Source organism: Herpailurus yagouaroundi, unplaced genomic scaffold, assembly GCF_014898765.1.
Source record: "Herpailurus yagouaroundi ecotype Mexico unplaced genomic scaffold, PumYag 160, whole genome shotgun sequence".
NCBI classification, from domain to species: Eukaryota; Metazoa; Chordata; class Mammalia; order Carnivora; family Felidae; genus Herpailurus; species Herpailurus yagouaroundi.
The window spans coordinates 52,220,845-52,240,542 of NW_024412401.1; the positions used below are offsets into that span (position 1 = coordinate 52,220,845).

The following is a 19,698-nucleotide window of genomic DNA, read 5'->3' on the forward strand; positions in this document are numbered from 1 at the left end:
ACAGACTCGGAAGCGGGCTCCGGGCTCTGAGCTGTCGGCACAGGGCCCGACGCGGGGCTCGAACTCGCGAATTGTGAGATCATGACCTGAGCCAAAGTCGGGTGCTTACCTGACCGAGCCACCCAGGCGCTTCCCCCCACGAAATGGTTTCATTTTAAGCTAAATATAGGCTCACAGGAAGTTGCAAATATAATATAAAGAACCCCATGACCATTTTCCACTCTTGAAAATACTTGAGTGCCCCATAGTTTTGTGGATTACATCTCCTGATACGGCGTTATAAATAAAAGCTGAAATTAAACACAGTAACCCACTTTAGAAGACCAATGTTAAACACATCCTATGCTAACATCAGTGACATTTTTACCTCAGAAAAATAACTATTTCCAAAACAAAAACGTTTGGTGAAAGCAGCATTGTGGATGTTGCGTTTTTATAAATCTCTTTCATGTCTGGTTTAGCAGAAGACAGGTGGATTCTTGCAGCTGTGTCTCCATTCATTTTGCGATGTGTTGTTTTGGTTGACATTGTGAAGAAAATACGGCCTCATGAATGTAGCCCTGGAAGAGAGAGGAATATTTTATTTTATTTTATTTTTTATTTTTTAAAATTTACGTCCAAATTAGTTAGCATCTAGCGCAACAATGATTTCAGGAGTAGATTCCTTAGTGCCCTCGACCCATTTCGCCCATCCCCCCCCCACACCCCTTTCAGTAACCCTCAGTTTGTTCTCCGTATTTATGAGTCTCTTCTGTTTTGTCCCCCTCCCTGTTTTTATATTATTTTTGCTTCCCTTCCCTTATGTTCAACTGTTTTGTCTCTTAAAGGCCTCATATGAGTGAAGTCATATGATATTTGTCTTTCTCGGACTAATTTCGCTTAGCATAATACCCTTCAGTTCCACCACGTAGTTGTAAATGGCAAGACTTCATTCTTTTTGATTGCCGAGTAATACTCCATTGTCTATATATACCACATCTTCTTTATCCATTCATCCATCGATGGCCATTTGGGCTCTTTCCGTCCTTTGGCTGTTGTCGAGAGTGCTGCTATAAACATGGGGGTGCATGCGTCCCTTCGAAACAGCACACCTGTATCCCTTGGATAAATGCCTAGTAGTATAATTGCTGGGTCATAGGGCACTTCTATTTTTAGTTTTTTGAGCAACCTCCATACTGTTTTCCAGAGTGGCTGCCCCAGCTTGCATTGCCACCAACAATGCGAAAGAGACCCTCTTTCTCCGCATCCTCGCCAACATCTGTTGTTGCCTGAGTTATTCATGTTGGCCATTCTGACAGGTGTGAGGGGGTATCTCAGTGTGGTTTTGATTTGTATTTCCCTGAGGATGAGTGATGTTGCGTATTTTTTCATGTGTCGGTCGGTCACCTGGATGTCTTCTTTGGAGAAGTGTCTGTTCATGTCTTTTGCCCATTTCTTCACTGGATTATTTGTTTTTTGGGTGTTGGAGAGAGGAATATTTTAATAGCCTTTTCAGAGAGTTGGGGATATTTTCTGATACTGCACCTAAACTCAGCAAGGGGTGGTTTCTTAAAGATTAGTGTGATGGGGAACTTGACCCTGTAGCAATGAGTTTTTCATGCATCAGAATCCACTGGTGCAGGAGTGCCTTGGTGGTCCAGTCAGTTGAGCATCTGATCCCAGGGTCATGGGATCGAGCCCTGCATGGGTCTTCTCACTGTGCATGGAGTCTGCTTAAGATTCTCTCTCTTCTTCTCCCTCTGCCCCTCACTCTGGCTTGTGTGCTCTCTCGCTCGCTCTCTCCCTCTCTCTCAAATAAATAAATAAATAAAATACAAATACATTTTTAAAAACCCTGTCCATCTTGCACTTTGGATGGATTTTTTTTGTCTGTGCAAGATTGTGTCACATCATGCATCCACTGATCATGTGAAAACCATTATTTCATTGAGTTATGCAGATCTTCCAAATGTTGGTACATTTCATCATAAGATATCAAAACATCGCATTTGTCATCTCACCACTACCCACGGAAATATTAGGAAGCTCTCAGTTGGACGTTGTCCATAATTCTAACTTTTACCGGAAAACCTGAGTTTTCTCATTGGTAACAAATACTCAAGTGTTCCCTGAAGTGACAACAAGGTCACTTCATTTTTGTGAAAATGTCAAACACTCCAGTCTGAAAGACCATGTTTTGTCTGTCATGCTTTCAAGTAAAAACGATGTTTCATGAAAAAAAAAAAATGGCTACTTCAGCTTGTAACTCGCTTTGGAAGGCACCAGAAGGACTTCATGTGCATTTCACCTTTTGTGCTTGAGATTCAACAGAAGTCATCCTTGCTGCAGCTTTGAGACCGTTCTTAAAGTGAAATCATCACGGTGGAAACAAGACGTTAGGAACACAGTGGCGGTGTCTCTGCCTTGATTTGGGCTGAGGTGCCAGTGTGAACGCCAACCCTAGTGAAAAAGGCAAATGACAGCTTAGCATCATCATAAAAAATCTTTCGGGGGCGCTGGGTGGCTCAGTCAGTTGAACATCTGACTCTTGATTTCAGCTCCGGTCATGATCCAGGGTCGTGGCATCAAGCCCCAAGTTGGGAGAACACCTGTTAAGGATTCTCTCTCTTTCTCCTTCTGCCCCCTCACCCCAACTCATGCTCTCTCTCTCTCTCTCTCTCTCTCTCTCTCTCAAATAAAAAAAAAAAAAATCTTTTCACTCACTCAGTCTCCTTGAAAGGGTCCTGAGGGTGTCCAGAGGTCTATGCTCTGAGAACCATTCCTTTAGATTGGGACCTCTCAACCTTGGCACTCTTGGGACGGAGCTGGCTGCCCTGAGGTTTCTGGGATGTCTAGCAGCATCCCTGGCCTTTGCCCGTGAGATATCAGAAACCCTCCCCCCCAGCCCACCGGTGTGAGAACCAAAAATATCTCCAGCTATTGTCACTGCTCCTGGAGGGCAAAGTTATCCCTAGTTGAGAGCTTTTGTGGATTACTATCTCCTATCTACTGCTTTAGATCTTAGGTGACAACAAGTTTTATCTCAGGCCCAGAAGGTTGGGCTGGGAGGGACGTAAAGTCCGCATAGGTTTCAGCTAGATGGCCTATCAGGATTGATTAGCAATGTCTGCCATGAGTGCAGGAAGGGAGTAAGAATACTGTGTGCTAGGGTTGATTAATGATGTCTGCTACAGATAAACAGAAGGTAAAGTGGAGGTGCCTCTGGCCAGGATCCATTAGTAGAGTCTGCCGTAGACACAGGGCTCTCTGTCGTCTGGCTGGGCCCTCTCCTTGCCGAGCCTCACTCCATGGGCTCCTCTCCCCGTAGGTGTTCATCGAGGACGTCAGCAAGGAGTTTGTGGAGGAGTTCATCTGGCCTGCCATCCAGTCGAGCGCGCTGTACGAGGACCGCTACCTCCTGGGCACCTCTCTCGCCAGGCCCTGCATTGCCCGGAAACAAGTGGAGATCGCCCAGCGGGAGGGAGCCAAGTATGTGTCTCACGGCGCCACAGGAAAGGTGAGCCAATGGGTGGACGGTGCTGGGGAGGGCTGGGCAGAGGCGGGGGGAACCTGCAAAGGGGACTTGGGAAACCAGGGTGGTTGCAGGCCTCGCCCCCAGGAGAGGCAGGCGAGCAGCGGACACACTCACTGTCCACACTGCCTGTCCAGTCTGAGTAGGACGAATGGTATTCACAGGAGCGGGTACCAGGGCGTAGGCAGCTGGGTGCTTTGGGTCCGTGTGTGTCTTCTGTCTACAGGGGGAGCAGTTTGGCGGACTTGACCGTGAGGCTCAGGGCAATCACCCCTGGCCCGGGTCACAGAGCACAGGTCACCGTGCAATGCGGTGGAAAGGGCTGGAAACCCCGCATTAGCAAAGCGGGGTGGATCCCACCTGGGTGGCCCCTGTGGGTCTTCGTTGGCCAGGACCGCTGCCCCACAGCGCCACAGGCCTGGTGGCTCCAGCCATAGAAGTGTGTCGTATCACGATTCCAGGGCCGAGGTGCGGGCGGGGCCGGGCTCCCCCGGTGGGGGGGGCGGCGAGGAAGGCGTCCATCCAGGCCTCTCCAGGTTTCTATGGGGCCCTCATCTGCCCTCTCTGTGTCCAAATTCCTCCCTTTTATACCACACCAGTCCTATCAGATTAGGGCCCACCCTTCTGATCCCATCCTAACCCCATCACTTCTACAAAGACCTGTTTCCGAATAAGGTCACTGAATAAGGTACTGAGAGCTGGGGCTTCAACCTGGCTCTTGTGGGGGACACCAGTCAACCCGTGACACACCCCCGCCTTCCGGCCCCTGCGTGGCCAGTGCAGACTGAGGGAGGGGGCCCGGTGGGGGACAAGGCAGGAGAGCCCTCCGCACGCTGTCCCACAGGTGGCCGTGCTCAAGACACAAGATTGCAAGGCAGACAAGTCTTGGGCGATGGTGTCAGCAAGGCTGTGTGGTTACGGGCTCTCAACGTCACTGGACGCCAAGCCAGTGGCCCCCCCCCCCCCCGGTACAGGGCTTGGTTCCCTGACAACCCCACAGTCAGCAGACCCTGCCCCTCCCCGCGACAGGGAGCTCACTTCCTTCCCCGAGTGTGCTCCTGCTAACCTGACCCAGGCCCCGCCCCTGCCCAGGCTGGTCGGGGCAGTGGGAGGGGAAGCAGACTCTGGCTCGCTGTGACACAGGGACACTTGTAGCCTAGGTTATGACAGAGCAGACGTGACTTGAGGGTGGCCTTGCAAGCCAGGGTGGCCCTGGTTCCGGTCTTCGAGAGCTGATGCGTTCGTTCAGGCGCTTGGGCACGAGGTCAGCAAGCTTATACGGGGGCCTGTGGAAAGGGTTGGACACAAGCCGGGTCTGGCAACAGTATTGAACTTCTGGGGCTCCTCCCGCCCTCAGGGAGCCTGTGTGTCCTAGCAAGGGAGAGGAGAGTGGACAGACAGACAGACAGACACGATAAGGTGGCTGTAGGGGTGGGGCCTCTCGGCCGTGGGGGCAACAGGCAGGGGAGGGAGGCTGATCTCCAGAGCATGGCCCTGCAGGAGGAGTGTGGGTGAGTGAGTAATGGGGTATGGGAAGAGTGTGCCCGGCAGAGGGATCCGCCTGTGCCAAGGCTTGGGGGCACGGAGCCCCGAACAACAGCCCGTCTGGGAGCATCTAGCCAGAACTGTCGCTGTGGGAGGCAGCAGGCTCGGGGCCGGGCCGCGGCCATGCTGAGGGGTTGACTTCTGAGAGCACTTCATCAGGAGGCACGAGAGGGCCCCAGGCTGGGCGGGGGGTGGCCAGCGAGTCCCCCACTGGTGTGTTGGGGATGGTTCTGGACTGAGATGGTGGGAGTTCCTTCTACGGAGGAAGGGGACTGGTGTCTCTCATGCAGACCTGTGACCCTAGAGCCTAGTCGTGAGCACATGGTGAGCAGGGTGACAGAGCTGGGCTGTTTGCACGGGGATGTGCGCGTCCCCTTCCGCCTTGAGGGCGGTAGGACAGAGTGCACGAGAACCCGGAGGTTCGGGTCGTACGGCTCTCAGAGCTGTACTGGGGGCTCCTGCAGGCAGAGGAAGGTCAGTGAGAACACATGTCCGTGCGGAATAAAGAAGTTTCGGAGCCGTATCATCCGTCCCGGATGAGCTGAGCTGAGCAGTGAGCTCCCCGTTCTACGAGGCATTTAAGCTGAGACCAGATCAGGATTCTGGAAGGGCTCCTCCCTGGAGAAGATCCCCCCAGGACTGAGGATGGGTGGCGTTCAGGGCTGGCGGAGTGAATGGTGGGTCTGGCCCTGGTGTGGGAGACTCGAGGGTCCAGGGAGAGACCCTCCCTGACCCCCCCCCCCCCCCCCGGGGCAACTAACCCCACAAGGCGGCGAGCAGCCACCTGCAGCCGTGCGCACCCTCCGTTTGGCCACAAGAGGACACCAGAGGCTTGGATTTGAGGCCTTCGGGTGCGAAGGTGTGTGCAGTGCTACCCCGGGTCTGCTGTCCCTTCTGGGGGTTGATGGGCGAGGCGTACTCCTGTGCCTTAGTTTCCCCTTATCTGCAGAACCCGAGGAAGCCCCCCAAAGTCTCTGAAGACGATTTCCTAGCCCCGAGAGGTGTGAGTAGAGAGAGCCAGCCAGGAAGGCTTGGGGCCGGGTCCAGAGAAATGCCAAGTTTTTGAGGCAAGAAGGAGCGGGGACAGGGGCCGGCGGCCTGCAGTGGGCACCAGCGATCAGGAGGTGGGCTTTGCGGGCAAGCGAGGGAGGCTTGTGGCCCCAGATGGAGGCACCTGGGCCCCGTGGGGTGTGGCCGGCCACCCCAAAGACAGGTGCCAGAAGGATGCTCGGCGGAGTTTTCTGCAGGGGTTCACGGTAAAGAGAGAGCTGGGGTATAAGCTGCAGCCCTGCCCCCCCTGCAGATGTAGGGGAGACCCCAGCGTGGCCAGTCCTGAGGCTGTGGCCATTTGGAACACCCAGCCGCTGGCCTCTCCCAGCTGTTGGCTCCTGAGTCGCGGATGGAGGAAACTCGTTCCAGCCTCCCGGATAGATGTCACCTTCCCGCGTGTGTCTGTTCACTCCCCGAATACTGATCCAGCACGGGCCCTCCTCCACGCACGGGGACGCTGGTACAGGAGGCGCTCGGGACTTAGGAGCCCTAACCCAGCAGGGGCTGGAACGGGGCGGGAGCAAGAGTTAGCCAGGGACACGGTGGGGAAGGGCATCCCAGGCTGGAACAGCCCTTGCGAAGGCCTGGAGGCGGGAGGGAGGCAGCTGGGCGGCACCTGGTACTGAGCTGGACCTGGGGGTCCCCCCTCCACGCCCTGCCCTGATCCCTCGCTAGCAGAGAGCTGCACAGAAGCTGGGGTGGCCCTTCCGGCACCCCCCTCACCCCCCCAGTTTTGGAAGAAGGGCCTGGAAATATGAGCCAGACCCAGGCAGGGGTACGGGGAGCAGGTCTGTAAATGGCGCCATCTGTATGGTTAGCTGAGGAACAGATGGGCGGACCCCCCTCCCCCAGCCCCTCCGGGCCCCGTGGGCGCTGCACCCACACTTAACGCACACCTGCACGTGTATCAGCGCGTGGACGCACATGGCTACACCCCCCCCCCCCCCCCGCCCTCGGGGCCGCCCTGGTGCCGAGGGTCCTGGGGTTCCAGGGGGAGGAAGGACTTAGACCAACTGGAGTCTTAACCTGGGACAGAGTTTGAAGCAAGGGGGCCCGTCTGGCTTCTGCGAGGGTCTCCGACTGTGGAACAGATGGGTGTCCCCATGTGGGTCTGGACAGGCAGACACCAGCCCGGGTGTGCCTGTCCGAGGAGGCACAAGTGGCCATTGTACTGGGGAAACGTGAAGCCACGGTGGGGGGGGTGGGGAAATCACCAGGAGACGCAATACCGTGGGCTTCGTGGGCTTCACAGATCTGAACCGAGCCTGCTTCTTCATCGCCTGCCTTTGCCCCGGGAGCTGTGCCCGCCACGGGTCCTTGGGCAGGCGTGCCACCTGTGCCTCGGTTTCCCCATCTGTCAGGCAGGGACGATACCGGAACCTATCTCAGCTATAAGGATTTAAGGATTTAAGGGTTTAAGTCCAGAGCTCGGACCGGTCGCTGGCGTGTGAGCTGTTGGGACAGAAACATTGTCTGTCGGCTGCGCGGCCCTGGGCAAGTGGCATCACTTCTCTGAGCCTTGTCAGCAAAGCTGGGTTAACTATCCCCCTGGCCCCAGGCGGCTTTCCCCTGTGGCCGCGAGCACATAGTAGGTGCTCACTACGGGGCTTGGCTGGCAGGCGGGGAGCCGGATGGGCCTGGGAGGCATCAGAGAGGGACGGCCTCGGCCCCTCGGCTCCTGGCTCCGCAGAGAGGGGCTGCAGCCTGTATTTCCACGCCGCCTGACAACTCTCTGGAAAATAACATGTTATTCCCGCCGCTGCCTGGCTGGGCCCGTGCAGTTTTCACAGTAGGCGAAAGGCCCCTCTGTTATTTCCACAGCTTAAGTCCCCCTGTGGGCGCCGAGCTGACGGGAAGCAGGCAGGACGCTGGCAACCGTTGTGTCTGCGGCCTTCTCTCCCTCCTCCCCGTCGTCAGCGCCCTGGGGTGTCAGATGAGTCTTTATTTTACGCAGGCGCGGAGAGGCAGGGCAACCCTCCCAGGGAGGTGGGCTCAGTGCCCTTGAACTAGTTCCTTCTCTTTGGACCTCCGTTCCCTGTCCGTTCAGAGAGGAACCGAGGAGCAAAGAGGCCTCGGGTCACCTGGTTGCCCCCATTCCCTGCCCCCCCCCCCGGCAATTTATAGATGGGGAAACTGAGGCTCAGAGAGGAGACGGGATTCCCAACTGGATGGATGTGAGTCGTCAAAGGACCACGGAGCCCCAGCCCTGGGCTGGATCTCTGGGTGGGGGTTAGATGGGGCCAGGTGGGGGGAAGAAGGCTGAGGTGTGGACAGCTGGGGGCTCCCTAGAGGAGGACGGGGATCTCGGCGGGGCTAGACCCCCCGCCTCACACATGTGTGCACCCCCTGAAGTGTGCACAGACATGATGATACGTGTGCTCGCCCTACCGTGTCCCCAGACAGGTGTATCCCCGTCGGGCCACACGCCCCACACCCACACCGCTGGATTCTAATCTTGACTCCACCTAAAGGGCAGGGGCCGGGGCTTCCTCTCCAGGAAGGAGGCTCATAACAGTCCCCACCTCAGAAGATCTCGGGGTTGGAGGTGGGCCTGCCCTGAGCAGCCCTCAGGCAGGTTGTCGGCCATCACACGGTGCCATCCCTGCCCCCAGCCCCTGTCCTGTGGCTCCCGGTGATCCCCCCCCCCCCCCCCGTTCCGTGTTTCAGGGAAATGACCAGGTCCGGTTTGAGCTCACCTGCTACTCACTGGCCCCTCAGATTAAGGTAAGATGTTGTTCCTCCCCCGAAGGTGGGTGCTGGGGGCTAATGTCACCGGCGGGGGAGGGCAGGGTGTGGAGTTCTGGGAGGTTCCACGGACAGGGACAGAGTGCCCCTGAGTCTCCAGGTGGGTGGTTCCCTTCTTGCTCGGGAGAGACGCTGTGCTCACGCCAGCTGAGAGGCCACGGCACCCTCTCTGACCATTAGTCCTCCTGGAAGGCGCTGCCCAGGGGCCTGGGTAGGTCAGAGCACTGGACAGAAAGACATAGCCGCCCTTTGGCCAGGGTCCTTGGTGCTCCCGGGTCCGGCTTCTCGGTTCCAGGTTGGAACAGTTCTGGGACAATGTTGGCCTGTTTCTAGGAGCTCATAGCACACCCAGGGTCGGGGCCACCCAGCTAAGGCTCTGGCTCTGCTCCGGCTGCCTGAGCCCTGACCCCCTGCATCCTGGATCCTTTCCTGGTTGGAAATCACCAGGATCTGGGGAATCAACTGCCCCTGCCCGTGGCCTGTCACCCAGGCATGAGAGCACACATCAGGGCTGTGTGTCGGCCACCGCTGCCTCTGTCCCCCCCCCCCCCCCCAGGCTGGCCTGGGGCCTGGGCCTGTGTCCATCTATCTTATCTGTTCCCTTCCTTCCTTCCTCCCTCCCTCCCTCCTTCCTTCCTTCCTTCCTTCCTTCCTTCTTTCTTTCCTTCCTTCCTTCCTCCCTTCTTTCCTTCCTTCCTTCCTTCCTTCTGTATTTACTCAGATCAGACCCTGGGCCAGGCTCCAGGCATACAATGAGTAGACAAGGCTGGGCCACAGAGCTGTAATGTGCCACCAATGGGAGCCCTATGGGTAATTTACGTTTTTCTAGCAGCCGCATCAAAACAAACCGATAAAAAAACACAAGATAAAAAGCGACGGGTGACCTCATTGTAATAATATGTACTGCACGTATGTCCTGAACCCTGTGTACCCCAGTGGTGTCATTTAACCTGCCATCGATGTGAACACATTACTCATGAGATGTTTTCCGTTCTGAGTCTTCAAGCTCCTTGTGCTTTGCGGTGGCAGCACATCCCAGTCAGGACCGGCCACGTTTCGGGTCTCGGTGGCCACACGTGGCTCCTGGCTGCCGGACTGGGCAGGACAGGCCTAGGTCTGAGCTCCTTCGAGGTCCCTTCAGGCTAAAGCTGCAGAAGATGTCTCTCCTCCTGAGCTCTGAAGGAGCCCTACGACGTTTCCTTATTTGTTTATTTAAAAAAAATTTTTTTTAATGCTTATTTTTGATAGAGAGAACATGAGTGGGGGAGGGGCAGAGAGAGAGACACACACAGAATCCAAAGCAGGCTCCGGGCTCCGAGCTGCCAGCACGAAACCTGACGTGAGGCTCGAACTCACGAGTCGCAAGATCATGACCTGAGGCGAAGTCGGACACGTAACCGACTGAGCCACCCAGGTGTCCCTTTTTTAAAGTAGAACATCTTGGGGCGCCTGGGTGGCGCAGTCGGTTAAGCGTCCGACTTCAGCCAGGTCACGATCTCGCGGTCCGTGGGTTCGAGCCCCGCGTCGGTCTCTGGGCTGATGGCTCAGAGCCTGGAGCCTGTTTCCGATTCTGTGTCTCCCTCTCTCTCTGCCCCTCCCCCGTTCATGCTCTGTCTCTCTCTGTCCCACAAATAAATAAAAACGTTGAAAAAAAAAAAAATTTTTTTTTAAGTAGAACATCTTTCTCTGTCCCTTTAACCAGCCAGCAGCTGCTTGCTGGGTGGGAGTGACCTGGAGGTAAGCTCTAACGGTCCCCAAACACTGGGCAGCTAAGAAGCCCTCAGCAGTGGCTGCTCGCTAGCTTGTCGCAGGCCGGTGGCCATGGGGGCTTTCTCTTGACCCCCCCTCCCTGGGTTCCCACAGCAGTTTGGGGGAGGAGGGCAAGGTGTCTGGTTTCTGGATCTCTGTCTGCAGAGGCTGAGCCGAGGGGCTGGGATGGGGCTGAGGGCAGGGGCCAAAGCTGAGATGAGATGAGACCAGAGGGTGCCCCCCATGGCCGAGCCTGTACCAGGGGCAGCTTGCCATCAGAGGCAGGGGCCTGGCTGGCTCCAGGGCTGGGTGGGGGGCTCTTCTTGGGGACCTGACCCTTACACCCCCAGGCTGATGGGGCCCCCCCGTGAAATGAGCTCAGTCCCCTCAGTCAGGCTGTGACTCGTCTCCCTTCCCCACCCAGCGCAGCTCCGGCATGCAGAAGGCAGGAGAACAAGAGAAATGGGTTGAGAGCACCATGCCTTGTCTCTGAGCCCTGCAGGGCTTCTGCAGTGGTGTGGACCGCCCCCCACCCCCACCCCGGGCAGGGGTCGGGGGTTGCTAGCCCTCTGACCGGGGGTCCTAGTAGGAAACCCGAGGCCTGTCTGGTTCAAACCCTCAAGTCTCGGAGAGACGGATGCCCAGAAAGCCAGGGAACCCAGCTGGGGGCCACAGGGCCATCCTGCCGTGGAGCTCGGGCCTCTACAAAGCACGCCCCCCCCCCCTCCAGTATAGCAGGTCCTGTCCTCCCCGTGCCTGATGGGGTACCACTGGCCACCCCACACAGACTGTATTCTCTCCGGGGAGGATGCAGTGGGGGACTCCCCACCCAGGTGACCGTTGGAGTCTTGGGCCCCTTAACAGAGAGGCCAGCTCTGTGGCCCCAGGGCCCGAAGAAGCCAGCATCTGGGCTCTCCCACATCTGACTCCTTGTCCCCATGCCCAGGTCATCGCTCCCTGGCGGATGCCTGAGTTCTACAACCGGTTCCAGGGCCGCAATGACCTGATGGAGTATGCGAAGGTATGGCTGAGTCCCCCCGCCCCATCACCCCCAGCCCTGGCCCTCCGGGCATATCCCTTCCAAGGGGCTGGACCAGCAGTACAAGGCTAAGGCTGATCCTTATCCGGGGGAGGGGGGGGTGTCGGGGGGGGGGGGGTACCGAATCTCTGTCCCAGCTGCCTCCCCCCCGTGGCACCTGTCCCCTGGGCCGGCCCCACGGCGGGCGCTGTGGTCACTACCTGGGCTGGGCATCTCCACAGAGAGTCTCCAGTCCGCCAGGTCAGAGGGTGACAGGCACCCCGTGCCTCCCCCTCCGTGGGAGGTGTGAGTGAGGTGTTCTTTGGCCCTCCGTTACCTGGCTGCTAATGGTCCCCGGCGCTTTGCAGGGAACAGGTAGGCACGCTGAGGGGCAGTGGCAGACAAAGGCTTGTGTCGAGCCAACCCTTTTGAAGTACAAGTTACAATAAAACATATTAGAAGTTTTGCATCAAGATCCTTAGCCGCTCCCCAGGGCACCTTTCTTTTTAGCGACTCAATGGCAGCTCTTGACAAACAGCCTCAATCAATCAGACGGGGGGAAAAGCGACTCGTTGCACACGCCAGAAAATTGCTCAGGTTTTAAATAGCAGTCACCAGGGCTGGCTGTGAGCCCTCACCGCAGCCAGGGTGCCGCGTGGTAGGGGACCCGGCGGGGACGCGGCCCTGCCCCTGCCGCCAGCATCCCATTAAGACCTGGAGGGCTTGGAGGAAAGATCTCCTGGGCCATCTGTTGTTTTATTATTAAGAGGGGAGTTTACGAGAGGAAGCCCATATGTTGCCAAACAAATTGTCAAATAGCAGAGCTATTAAGAGAACCGGGTTGACAGGGCCTCCCCGGGCGCCCCCCCCACCCCAGCCCTTCGTCTCCTTGATCCTGAATATGGAACACGTTTCATCTTTAAGAATAATGAATTGGAACCCCCACCCCGAACTACATTCTCACGACTGCCGTCCTGGTTCAAGAGAGGGCCGGGGCGACCCCACGCGTGGCCCTTCGTTTCCGTTAAGCCCCACACAAAACCGGCTCCTGGTTTTCCCAGCAAAGATGAATTTCCTTCCCAGGTTTTGGGGGAGAAGTCACTTCACTGAGCTTCTGTCCCCAATAACCTTTGGACAGGAGAGCATGGCGGGGGGGGGGGGGAGGAACAGGCGAGTCTGGGGCCCCAGGCCTTGGGTTCTCCTCCCCCCCCCGCCCCTCCACGGGCGGCCAGTATCTGCATTGAGCTCCAGGGAGTCTGAGAGCATTCTGGGAGGGAGGTCGTGTTTCTGCACCCAGGAAATGACCAGAATCACTGAACAGCAACCAGGCTTTGTCCAAAATTCAGAGCCAGGCAGCTGATTCAGCTGAGACAAAAAATCAATGGGGCTTTGAAAACCCCTGCTTTCAAGACCCGTAAGTTACCAAGGCCAAAAGGTGGGGTAGGAGACCCGCAAACATGTGTTGCCTGCATTTTCCATCCAGCTCCCCCAAGCCATCGTCCAAGGGGGAAAACACTCAGAACCACCCGTCCTCAGCATTGTCACCCTAATTAGTTTCTTTTAAAAAGCCAGCGGACAAGCCAGGGGGGGCTACAAAGCAGGGCAGTTGCTGCAATACATGTTGACGAGGGTTTTTTTTGTCTCAGTTGCAGTGAGAATTTCTTTGCGGGCGGGGTGGGGGGGGGAGCCTCAGGACAGAGAGGGGAGGGGAGACAAAAATCTCTTTGGAGGGGCTGCCCGTCCTGTCTTCCCTCTCTTGTCTCCTTGCTCCGACCACGACCAAGGAGCCCCAGTGGGAAAGAAGGCAAAAGTGTTTCCAAACCATCCCCCCAAACGGGCTGCAGGGAACCCATCTGCTGGCTTTCTCCATCCCCAGCCCGGGGATGCCAGCGCCCGCACAGGGTCCCGGTCCCCACAGCTGGCCCACTCTACCTGGAGGGAGCGTAAGGCCAGCACGTGCATTTGACTCTTGGCAACCTGGCGGGGAGACAGGCGGCCCCCCAACGCTGAGCAGCCCTCTAAATGGGGTGTTCTGTTTGCCCACAAATTCTTGAGTAGATACGGACTTACAGAAATGTTCCCCTGGTAAAGCTTGAGAAAAACAACTTAGAGGGCTTTTAGCTTCATTTACCTTGAAATTTTAAGGTGGGGCTGAAGGAAACCCAGGGGCTCCCTGGAGGAGGCTGGAATCTTACAGTCGTGGGAATCAGTGTGGCTCAGGGTGGCCCGACCAGGAGAGGCAGAGTGGTGCTGGTGGGGGCTCCGGGGCTAGGTCTAGGACCACAGAGGGCAAGGTGCCGAAAGGGGGCTCGGAGGCAAAGCATCAGGTGTCACTGCCTTAAAGGGGCCTGGCTGGGCCCCTCAGCTGCCTCTGCCCAGTAACGTGTGTGTGCTGGATTCTGGCCGAGTATCCACCCAGGGCAGCGTGGGGTAGCTAAGGGGGTCAGCCTCCTCCTTATTCGGAAAGGGCCTTCACAGTGAGATCACCAACAGCCTTTCAGACCCAGGGTCTCGGGTGGGATGAGTTTCCTCCTTGCACGACGGATGGAACCATTTGGGAAGCAAAACACGATTGGAATCAAGAGAGGAGGATGGAGAAGGTGCGGATCGGCCCAGGATGTCCTTTTCAGGATTGCAGAGTGATGGGTGTGGCCGTTGCGCCAGGCAGGGGGAGAGGGGTGCCTCCCAGAAAGTGCCAGGCCCATATCGTAAACAAGTGCCGTGGGCTAGAAGCCCTTTGCTTGGGGCACAGAAAGTACCACGCGGGCACAGATGGCTTCCGCGGTGGAAGTTTGGACCCTTCCAGCCCCCCCACTCCCGCCAGAGGGTCGGGGACCCATTCTAATGCTCAGAATCTTCTGGAAGGAACCTCCAAGGTCAGTATCCACTCCACGACGTCGCAGACACCATCTTGTGGTTTCTGCACGGGCGCGTCCAGCCACAGGGCCCTCACTCTCCGTGCAGCCTGGAGGAGGGGAGGGACACTAGAGCGGGGCCCTGGCCTTGACTGCGTGGTGACCAGTGTGTCTGAAGCCTGGAAAGAAAACCAAGGCAGCCGGACCTGCCCCTCAGGCCTCCTTCACGCTGCCTCACTCCCACCCCCGTGTCACTTCTTACCTGCAGCAACACGGAATCCCCATCCCGGTCACCCCCAAGAACCCGTGGAGCATGGACGAGAACCTTATGCACATCAGGTAAGGAAGACGTCCCCCGCCTGTCCGCTGCCCCGCCCCGTGTCAGGGAGCACCTGCCTGCGCAGGGCAGATGTCACGGTGACCGCATGCGTGGACCGACCCACTTGTAGCTCATAGCACGGCCCTCTGGGGGGTAGATGGATGATAGGCACCCGGCCTCCGCTGGGGTATCCGGAAGGCTTCTCGGAGGAAGTGACATTTGACATTCAAGCTTCAAGGATGAGAACGGACTGGACCGGCCGAGGTGCACGCAGTGTTTCAAGCAGAGAGAATAGCATGTCTGAAGCGTCCCCCCCCCCCGGGGGGGGGACCCGGGGGGCCGTGCCCCCCCCAGAAGATTGAGGGAAATGTCCCAGGGTCTTTCCTGCAACCTGCAGTTCCCACAGCCAACTATGGTGGGCTCAGAATGTTCCAGGCGGGGCTGGCAGCGGTTGCTTTGGCAGAGAAAGAAAGGCGGGGCAGACTTGTGTTGGGCATGGTGGGGGCGGGGGGCGTCTCCCTGCCCCTCCCCACCTGATCCCCTGTCTTCCCTCTCCCCCTGCAGCTACGAGGCTGGAATCCTGGAGAACCCCAAGGTAATCCCCCCCCCACCCCGTTTCCTGTGAACGGGCTGCCTGCTCGGCCCGATGCTGTCTGATGTGATTGTAGCCTAATTTGAAATTTCACGGGGGCCGGGTGTGGGCCTGGGGCCGAGCCCTGCCTGCGTCCAGATCCTCCCCACCGCCCCCCACCTCCCCTCGCCGCCTCCCCCCTCCATGCTGCTGCGGTTTGTGACACCCCCCCCCCCCCCACTCCCTGCCTCTCTTTTTCTAATTGCCGCCCGAGATGAATAGGGGAAGGAAATATTTCAGGACAGCATGGAGAGAGTGTGTGATTGTAAGACAATAAAGAAGCAATTAGGCAGATGAGACACTTGTAGGAGGGCCCAGGCTGTGCCCACCAGCTCTCAGGCCGCTAGTGCTGCAGTGGGGTGGGGGGTGGTACAGATTAGAGCCTCAGGACCCATTTGTCTGCGTTTTCTGCTTCCACGGCAGCCTGAGGCAGGCCGCCCTGATCCCGGGTCCCCAGCCTCCCAGGCTGGCCAGGCTGGGCCTCAGCCCTGTTTGAAGTTTAGGATTTCTCTCCCTGGGGGGTTTCCCTTTGTATCTCCCCCTGCCACCGTGGGAGATGGGGGCTGGGGCGCGGGGGGGGCGGGGGGGGAGGGGGGGGGGGGACCCGGACGAAATCTATCCTGGGAAGAGAAAAATCTCTTTGTCCCTGAGGGAATGTGTCTCCATTCCCTGGCCCAGCCCCACACCAGGGCGGCTGGTTTGGGGGTGGGGTGAGCTGCTGGGTGGCTGACGTTAGGGGAGAAGTGTGCTGTGTGGGGTGGGGGTGCTTGGGCAGCGGGGTCTGGGGGATCCAAGAAGGCCAGCTGGAGGGGTGGGGGTGCCCTGGTGGTGCCGGTGAGGGTCGGGGAGCTGGAGCCCCTGCCGGGAGTCCTGGGGGGGACCAGGCCTCTCCGGCAGTGTGGGTGATACTGTAACAGCTCCCAGTGACCATTTCTGGGGCCAGGCCCGGGTTTAGCTTCTTCTCAGATTCCTTTCCTTGGCTCCTAGCCATAAGCCAGTCCTCATCTTACGGGAGAGGAAAGGGAGAAACCAAGGCCCAAAGTTAAGTGGCTCCCCCCACCCCACTGCCTTGCTAGGGCACCCCATCTCAGGAGCTGGCCCTCCTGCCTCCGTGGTTCCCCCATTACCCGCCCCCACCCACACTCGGCTCTGCCCAATGTGTCACTCAAGAGAGCCCGCACCCTTGCCCCCTGGGGGCTGATGGCCCCACGGGGCTGCTGCCTGCTGGCCACAGGTTTTTCCAGTTCATGCTCTGCTGACCCCGTGACACTCAGGCCAGCCACCCCTAATTAGCCAGTCAGTCAGCGCCAAGGGGGGCGGGGGAGGCTGAGCCTGGCAGAGGCAGAGCTGTGCAGAGGCAGGCTGTGACCCCGACCCCTTTCCAAACATCCTGTGGCGCTCTCACCCACCAAGGGGCGGCTGGGGGGCGCGGGGAGCAGAGCCAAGGCCAGAGGGGAAAGTGCCCCTTGGGCAGTGCTGGGGGTGCAGATGGCTGTGTGACCCTGGGCAGACCCTCCCCCTCAGGCCTCCTGTCTAACGGGGACGGTGGATGGATGCGTAAGGGCCAAAGAGTGTCTTTGTACGAATTCTGCCACCCGCTCAAGTTGGGGAGGCTGGGGCCTCAGGCCCGGAGCTAAGAAACCGGGCTCTGAATCCTGGCTCTGCCACTTGGTGCTGTGCCGCCTCGGGCAAGTGACCCAACCTCTCTGAGCCTTTGATTCCTCATGCGCACCGTGGGAGGCCCCAGCCAGCCCTTCCCTTCTGTGGCTCTTGGCCTGTCCCTAGCACAGGGCTACGACACCTCGATCTTAGAGCCAAGCTCCCCGCCCCCCCCCCCCCTTACACAAAGATTCTTTGGGGGATAAAGGGGCCGAGATCCTCGCAGGACCCCTCTCATCGGGCAGGGAAGGCTGGGCTGGGTATGAGTGAGAGGAAACATCATTCCCGCTGAGCAGTGTGGGGTAAGGCTGAGGACCCCACGGTCCGGCTCTCCGGGGCCTGCCCAGCTTGGTGGCAGGGGTGGGGGGGCTCCCCCAGCCTAAACCCCAGGACACCCCCCCCCCTTGCATCTCTAGAGGGCCGGGGGGGGGGGCCCGGCGCCACCCACCCCCAACCCCCCCGCCCCACCGGCAGCCCTGGCCCCCTTGGGAGGAGATGGGGAGAGAGCTCAAGGGAACGGGGCCCCCCGCCCCCTCTCCAAAAAAAGCCCCAAGACCTGCCGAAGGGAGGGTCTGAAGGCAGATGGCGGAGCCATTTTCTGCCTCCGTGAGGGCTGATTGAAGGGCAATGAGGCAGGTAATGTGAAGAAAGATAGAAATTTACTTGCTTTAACTTCATACGGCACACAGTGAAAGAGTTCATTCAGTCGCCGGCCCGCCATATCTGATGGATGAATAAACCATTTTCAGCATCGATCATGCCTCTACATCATGGTTTAGTTCATGGGCCATTTGCTTCCAATTTCTCCTTCTCGGCCCTGTTTCATGCTTTCTTTCGGCCTCTCCCCCCACCCCACCCCCCACTCTCTCTCTTTTTTTTTCTTCCCCCTCTTCCCCCCCCCCCCCCCCCCCCCCCCCCAGATGACATTGGAAGTGAGCCCTCCCGCTGGGAGGGATAAATAGATGGTATTGATACTCGGCAACAAACTATTTGTCATTTGAACTGGGCTTTTAGGAGGGAGAGTAAAAAAGAAGGCAGGCGCCCAGCCACCTCGGAATGCAAAGCAAATGTCACTTGATTTCTATTTAGTTATTTTATTTAATCGGTGCTGTCAGGGTGTCGGAAACCGGCAGGACAGCTGCATCCGACGTCCACCGCGGAGTGTGGGTCGCTGGCCGAGCGGCTCTGCCCGCCTCCTCTGTCCTCCCAAGTACAGGCCATCTCGTCCTCCGTTCCCAGCTTCGCAGAGAAGCGTGGCTGGAGGTCAGGCAGCGCTGGGGTGGGGGGGGGGGGTGAGGTGGGAGGAAGGAGCCGTGGGTGCGGGACCGGGGACCCTCAGCGCTGGCACCCCGCTTTGAGTTCATCCTGGGCTGTGGGGAAAGGGGCTGCGGAGTCAGGGGGGACACCCAGAGGTCCAAGCCCTGCTCTCCACTTTGCCTTTTGGCCAAGGACGGTTTGTCATCGGGCCTGCCTGTGCCCAAGGAATGCGGTGGTCGGCAGGACCCAGCGGTGCCTGGGGAGCTGGGCATTTCTCTGAAACCACGCGAAGCCTGTCCCCACCATGCACGATGGTGGCTGTCTCTGGCCCAATCCCTCGCGCTGTTCCTCAGCCCTTTGGTTTCGAAACCAGCTGGGGAACGGCAGGGGGTGATGGGAAGAGCACTGAACAGGGGGTCTAGAGTCTACACCGGGGGGGGGGGGGAGAGGCAGGCAATATGATTGGGTCAAGCCACTTCTTTGGCCTTGGTTTTCCATCTCTGCCGTGGAGTCCTCAGGTCCTGAAGGACCCTCTTCTGCCCTGAGTCTGTCTTTGAGGTCAGCTCTGGAGGCTTATTCCCACCTTACAGATGGAAACAGATGAAGGGATACAGCGGGGCCCAGGTCGTGCAGCAATCTGGAGGTGAGGGGTCCACCGCAGACCCCTGTGTGAGCTCAGAGGTGGAGCTGGAAGCCCAAGCATCCCCCTTGCCCAGGACTGAGGGGTGCCTAGGCGGGCAGGAGCCAGGATGACTGGTCACTTGGGCATACAGCCAAGAAGCAAAGCGACCACAGGTGAGGGGGCCCAAGGCACCTCTGCCGGCCCACCTCTCCTGGACAGGCTCTTCCCGGAGGCAGACGCCACCGGGGGTCTGTTCCAGCTGCCATACCCCCCCCGGCAGGGCAGGTCGCAATTTGCAGCCGACCTCCCTGCCATTTTCTTGGGTGATGTGCACGCCCAGTAAACATTACAAAAACCACCCTGTGTGCTTATGGTGGAAGATGGTCAAGGGCAGGGATCATTTCTCCATTTTGCAGGTGAGGGAAACAGGCCCAAGGAAGCAAAACAACTTGCCCAAGCCTCCCCCGCCCCGGGCTGGAGATCCTGACCCCTGGCTGAGGGTATTTCCCACCAGTCTAAAACCCAGCTCGTGTCTGTGGCCGGTCTCAGGGTTCCCTGTCCCGGGCAGGGTTCAGGCTTGCACAGAACCTGGTTGCAGCCATGGTCCACCCCCCGCCCCCCGCTCAGCCTCTATTTCTTCATCTGTAGATAGGATGATAGCACTTGACCTTACCAAAGGGGGCTGCTGGGAACCTGAAAGAAACTGCAGGTGGAAAGAGACCCGTGAATGTCTGCAG

The 19,698-nt window shown here is 58.3% G+C and overlaps 1 protein-coding gene across 2 annotated transcripts in view; it reads left to right on the plus strand.

Moving 5' to 3' along the window:
* The window catches only part of ASS1 (argininosuccinate synthase 1), a 52,698-nt gene that overhangs the window by 9,068 nt on the left and 23,932 nt on the right, over nt 1-19,698 (plus strand). For both annotated transcript variants that reach the window (XM_040482646.1, XM_040482645.1), the window contains exons 5-9: nt 3,308-3,496; nt 8,774-8,830; nt 11,547-11,621; nt 14,742-14,812; nt 15,357-15,387. In XM_040482646.1, coding sequence (XP_040338580.1) covers nt 3,308-3,496; nt 8,774-8,830; nt 11,547-11,621; nt 14,742-14,812; nt 15,357-15,387 — 423 coding nt within the window. The remainder of the gene's footprint in view (nt 1-3,307; nt 3,497-8,773; nt 8,831-11,546; nt 11,622-14,741; nt 14,813-15,356; nt 15,388-19,698) is intronic.